Below are 5,524 nucleotides of genomic sequence, written 5' to 3' on the forward strand. Positions count from 1 at the left end.
GAAACCTAGAGCTTCTGCTTCCATCATCTTAATGTCTGTTTGCGAAACTGTAGGAGTGTGACTGTGTGTTTTAGTGCTTCAGTACAAGTGTGTTTACTGACATTTAAATGACTCAGACTGAGAAGTTTCACCCTCTAATTAAACAAGACTGTCTGGGTTGATTGTTGAAGACGCAACTCATTAAACCAACAGCTGGGCAGGAAACCAGATAAGAAGCAGTTAGTGCTATCTGTGCTAAATTGGTCAGCCTCAGTGGGACATTTCGGAGGATTAAATGGGGATTTTTTTCAACATGTCTCCTAAAGAGTCACAAGAAGAAGAGTGAAGTTGGTGGATTAGATTTTGCAAACATTGCGTACTCACTGAAAAAATTGTGTGCTATTAATACCAAAATCTAGGAATTAGCTCAAACAGCTAAAGGACAATGATGCAGTTAGCTGTCTAAAGATGTAAGAAAAGTCAAGATTACATAAACAAACCATCCCAATATATATTAAATACATTTATTCTAATAAGTCAAACATGGATAGTTATAATTAATAAGCAAAATGAAGAAAATTAACAGATAATAGTTTGCAATAAGAAATGTAAAAAGATTGTTTTTATTTTTTAAGGTACATACAATTATATGACAGAAATGTCCATGAAATTATCAATGCAGCCACATGCTATGAGTATCTTTAATTACAATAACATAAATATTCACAAATTAAGTGTAAGTGTAATAATTGTGTTATACATGCTTTTATACAATGCACCTTTTTGTACAGTTTCAGGTTCAACTAATGTAAATTCTTAACATTTTTTAAAGAAAACAATCAGTGCACACATGGAGTCCAGTCTAATTGCTGCTTCTCAGTGATAATTAAGGTTGCTGTGCTCAAAGACCAGGTTTCCAAACAGCTCTCTGTTTTCCCAGCAGTTCTCACTCTGCCAGGGGGAACTTTGCTACACCAGGGTCATGACCTTCAGGGAAGCAGGCTGAAACCGACGAATCTTCTTCTTCAGGGCACGGGAAGCTTTGATGCGGCAGGCTGATGGCTCGGGGCGTGGGAGATGCTGGAGGGACCGTCCAGCAGCGGTGGGCCCCAGAGCTGCCTCAGCCCACACCAGACCTCTCTCATCCTGGCTGTCCACCTGGTACTCCTCGTCCAGGGACAGACTGCTGTCAGAGTCTGAGAAGGACTGGAAACTCTGGCTGGACTCGCTATCTCCGAAGCGGTTGGTGGTGTTATCACTCATCTCCCCCTCGCTGCTTTCAGCAATGGTGGAGTGAAACAGTGAGGCGCATTCAGCCGAGTACTCAGACTCACATCTGGGTGGGTATTGGCTGGACATGTGGAAGGCTGCTGGAGGGTATCTGGCATTAAGATTGTGAAGGAAAGTGTTAGAGGAGATGGAGGATTGGAAGGAGCGAGGAGGTCCTATCCACTGGCCTGACTTGGCACTGATACTGCGGACCATCTGCATGCTCCCTGGGGCCTGAGCATGAGGCTCTTTTGACCTCTGACGCTGAGCACATAAGGCCTGGAACATCTCTACATCGGACGGCCATTTGTCAGCCCCCTGCCTCCTCTTCCTCAGCTCTACAGGCTGCTCATACTCCAGGCACTGCAGTCTGCGGCTTTTGCTGGACTTAATAACAACAGGGATGGGATGTGGCTTAGGATGGACCTTGTGGGTATACATGAGTCCAGGGCTACAGTGGCTAGAGTCTGAGCCTGAGCCCTGTCTACGCTCCTCTGAGTGACAGGTGGTGAATTTCTGGGTCACTTTTGCTTTTCCTGATCTTCTCTGATCCCCCTTGTTTCCACAACTGGCCTCTCTGGTCCTTTCACCCGAAGAGTAGCCATGTTGCTGCCTCATGGCTCGAGGCTTCTCGCTGCTTTTTCGTCTCAGTTTCACAGCTTTGGTTTTACGGTCTGCTTGTCTCACCTTGACCCTCTGAGTTCCAGCGGGGACAAATTTGGCATGGACAAACTCAGGGGAAGCTGCGTGACCAGCTTGAAACTCAAAGCCTTGACTCTCCTCTGTGCTGGGGCTGTGGGCCATTACTCTTTGCCTATAACCCCGCCTCTCTTGTGGCATTGACTGTAAATGATCCCCAGATCTATTCTCTGAATTGCTTCTTATTACGCTACCATATTCTCCATGGGGTTTATCATTCTTCCTCAGAGATAAAGTGGTGACCTCATCAGAGCTGTACTCCCTCACTGCAGTAGGATAGGAGTATCGGTATGAAACCTCTGGGGCTCTCACTGACTGATTGTGGTTTGGGTTATCAGCTGGCTCTTGGCTGGAAAATGTCATGCAGTGTCTCTTCTGGTCACTATCTATTGGGATGATGTTTGTGGTCTGGGCTGGAAGAGGCTGCAGCACAGACACCTCTTTCTGAGATACTTCAGGAAACACAGTTAAAACTTCAGTGGGTCTCCTGTGATAGTCACTGTGTGTCTGCATAGTCTCTGCGCCTGTTTCATTCTGGACTTTGTTCAAGCTGCGCAGGAGGAGCTTGTCAATATAACCAAGGGTCTTGGTCTCATGACCACTTTGTGCCCTCTGGAGAGTGTCAGAACCATTCACTGGGGGGCCTTGGCCCTCTAGAGGTCCAGGTGTTGCTGGGTCACCTCCATGGGAGAAGATTGGACTCTGGAGAGCCACAGCGTGCAGGGGGCTGGGGTAGTGGTACACTTCTGTCCCACTGCGAGACACCAGGTTGCTTTGGAACTTGGGGTCCATTGTGGAGGTCTTCAGGTTTGAGCACATCAAGGGTTTCTTTGCATCCACGGATTTGTAGTAGCATGGTCCTTGAGCCATCATCCTATCAAGATCACCTGATAAACACAAAGACAACACAAAATACTGATTTTATCTTTTAAATCACTCATCCAATGATACGTTACAGTGTTATGCAGCAAAATACATGTTACGTTGCTGGGTAACAACCATTGCACAATTCCCATTATGGCATGACAGACTAAATCTAATTGGTTACCTGTTGACACAGGTCTCGGTCGAGCCTTTTCGGTGCTTGCTCGGATCCTGCTGCTGCCCAGATGGAGGCCTGTGGCCCGCGGAGGGTTGGGCTGGGTGGTGCTCTCATCAGCGGAACGTCGGCGGCATACGTCTACTTGTACTGGCGGGGGAATGTGGGAATTTGCAGGACTCGTGGGAAGGAGGAGAAGGCTTGTCTGAGAGGATGACAGACACTCGCTGTACACGGAGGTGCAGGAGTTGGACAAGGAGCAAGAGCCGCCATCACTGAGCTCATAGAAACCTGGAGAGAGCAGAACAATTATGCACATGAGTATTTTTCTCAGTATCTAACATCATGTGATAGTAGCTTGGACGGAGGATTTATTACTTGCTATAAAGCAAACAACCGTTGGGCTTTTGGCGTCAGTGTTTGCTCACACACCTGAACTTGGCCTACTGTCACTCTCCAGCTGCTCTGTGGAGGCCTTGCTCACGTCCAGCTTCAGCTCACTGATCTGTTGATCCAGCTGCTGCAAATGAGTCTTCAGGCCAACATCCTGTTTTCGTAGACGAGACTGTAAAACAGGCAACAGATAGCAATTTAGCCAACCCCCCAAAAAAGGTGTAGTAAGCTACAACCTGAACCAAAGAACAAGTCTTTACCAATTTTCTTGAAAAGGAGGGAGTTCATGAATTGGAAGTTCTGCAATAAAGCTTCTCATGCACGCACATGCATGCAATTACACAAAATTCTCTCTGCAGGGTAAGATTAAGCTGAAAAATTGCTATAATTTCATCAAGACGAGGCCTGTTGTTCAGATAAAAGATGCTCTAATGTACAGCCATCAGAAAAACAAAAGCGACTCAGCTGTGGCTGATGATTAACCCCAGCAGGACATGGGGGGGCATGGAAGAAGCAGTGGTGGGTAACTCATTTCTCCCCCACAGCGAGGGCCTGGCCATTGTGTAAACTAATAGGGGAGGAAAGCTTGGGGGTTGGAATGAAGGACTGTTTGCTTTGCAGCTCGGGCTGGGCATTTACTGTTACAGTGGTTCTTATAATGAGGGCTGGGGGGTCATTGCCTGCAAAATGCAGCATATAATTAATGCTTCATTCTCTTGTAAGATCAAGTTGGTTGACTTTTATTTAAACTGGCAAAAATGGAGTTCTTGGAAAGTGTTCTGGGCCATTAAGTCTACATGTAGCTGCTGGTGTTTTTTAAATATGGGGTGTTGTGAGCCTGCAGTGAATCCATTTTGCGCAAATGTAAAACACAATTTAAACCATATGTTGTCCCAGTACTTTGCAATGTAATCTTTCCATGCATTTACCCACTTTTACTTAAAGGCATGGACAGCACCTTAATCCCCGCACTTCCTTTAAATGCTTACAACAGCAGCCTTCATGGAAAAAGCTTGTCATGGAAAAACTCAACACAGCCAGTTGTCTCTAACAATCAGGGGCGCTCATGACTGAATGTCATTTAAAGCAAATTGAACACATTTAAAAAACACACCACCATTTTTTTTTAATATATTCCCTGGCATTAGTGGTTAATGATTGAGGTTTGCCCCCTGCAGTCTACACATGTACTGTGTGCACGCACATACACAACTCAAAGTCCTCCTGGTCCTGCAGTGAACCATGATTTATGACACCTATCCTACTTCCTACCCCCAGCTGAGAACATTAAAGTGTGTCTGCTAATAATTGAAGACGGGCTGCTCATGAGCATCAGCTGACCACTTTATTTCAAGGACAGTGAATGAGTGTTTGTCCCATCGTTACTAATAAGAGCTATAATAAAGGCGCAAATATTCTGGTGACACCAAACTACTGCCTGCACTTAATGCTTCCAGAGAGTTATTTTAATGTTACTGTTTTATGGCTTCTGAAATAAATTGCTTCCTACCAGCTGTTGCTTCAGGGTTGTCAGGGTCGCCTCCAGCCGCTGCTCCTCAGCCCCCATCACCCTAGGACTCTCCGGGCCTGTGTGGACAACAGTGACCGGCTCCTCTCGGTCCATCCTCAGCGCCCAGCTCACCATGTCGCTCTGCCTTTCCTTCAGCAGATGCAGCTCCTGCAGCCCGGCCAGAGCAGCCTGCAGCCTCTCCCCGACCCTGCTGCGGTCCACTCCGGCTGCGACACTCATCATCCCCGCACTAGACCCCTTTCTGCTCAACATGATGGAGAGCTGCGTCCGGGCATATCCAGACACAAATGCGCTGTAGAAAAAAACGTCCTTGCTCAGACTTGTTTGGCTACTGTCTTGCTGCTGCTGCTGCTGCTGCTGCTGTTGACCTGTTTGGTTTTTAAACTACCTGTTAGAATAAATCTTGAGCTCAGAGGAGAAACTGAGCTCCTCCCACACACCAAACGGCCCTCCTCCCTATTGGCTGACCGCTGAGTCCCAACCAACATCTGGTACTAATCCTCCCCATTCAAGTCCTCACTGGAGCTGCCCAGGCATGTACTAAGTTCATCTGCATAATACCGCATGGCACGATGAGCATATTATTATGCTATTTACACTATTCTTTTGTTGTT

At 46.6% G+C, this 5,524-nt stretch overlaps 1 protein-coding gene across 1 annotated transcript; it reads right to left on the reverse strand.

Moving 5' to 3' along the window:
* Positions 1-510: 510 nt before the first annotated feature.
* On the reverse strand, positions 511-5,283 carry dact2 (dishevelled-binding antagonist of beta-catenin 2). Its single transcript, XM_050071890.1, has 4 exons — positions 4,890-5,283; positions 3,419-3,551; positions 2,996-3,277; positions 511-2,834 (listed from the first exon to the last, which is right to left on the reverse strand). The coding sequence occupies exons 1-4, from the start codon at positions 5,160-5,162 to the stop codon at positions 949-951; spliced, it is 2,574 nt and encodes an 857-aa protein (XP_049927847.1). The 5' UTR covers positions 5,163-5,283; the 3' UTR covers positions 511-948.
* Between the last annotated feature and the right edge of the window lie 241 nt (positions 5,284-5,524).

The sequence above is a fragment of the Epinephelus moara genome, chromosome 19, assembly GCF_006386435.1.
Source record: "Epinephelus moara isolate mb chromosome 19, YSFRI_EMoa_1.0, whole genome shotgun sequence".
NCBI classification, from domain to species: Eukaryota; Metazoa; Chordata; class Actinopteri; order Perciformes; family Serranidae; genus Epinephelus; species Epinephelus moara.

Excerpts from the sequence above, each read along its gene's own strand:
- dact2 (XM_050071890.1), bottom strand. The coding sequence starts at position 5,162 with ATGTTGAGCAGAAAGGGGTCTAGTGCGGGGATGATGAGTGTCGCAGCC. Across the intron at positions 3,552-4,889 it reads CAACCCTGAAGCAACAGCTG|TCTCGTCTACGAAAACAGGA; the intron begins GTAGGAAGCAAT and ends CCTGTTTTACAG. Across the intron at positions 3,278-3,418 it reads TGACAGTAGGCCAAGTTCAG|GTTTCTATGAGCTCAGTGAT; the intron begins GTGTGTGAGCAA and ends TGCTCTCTCCAG.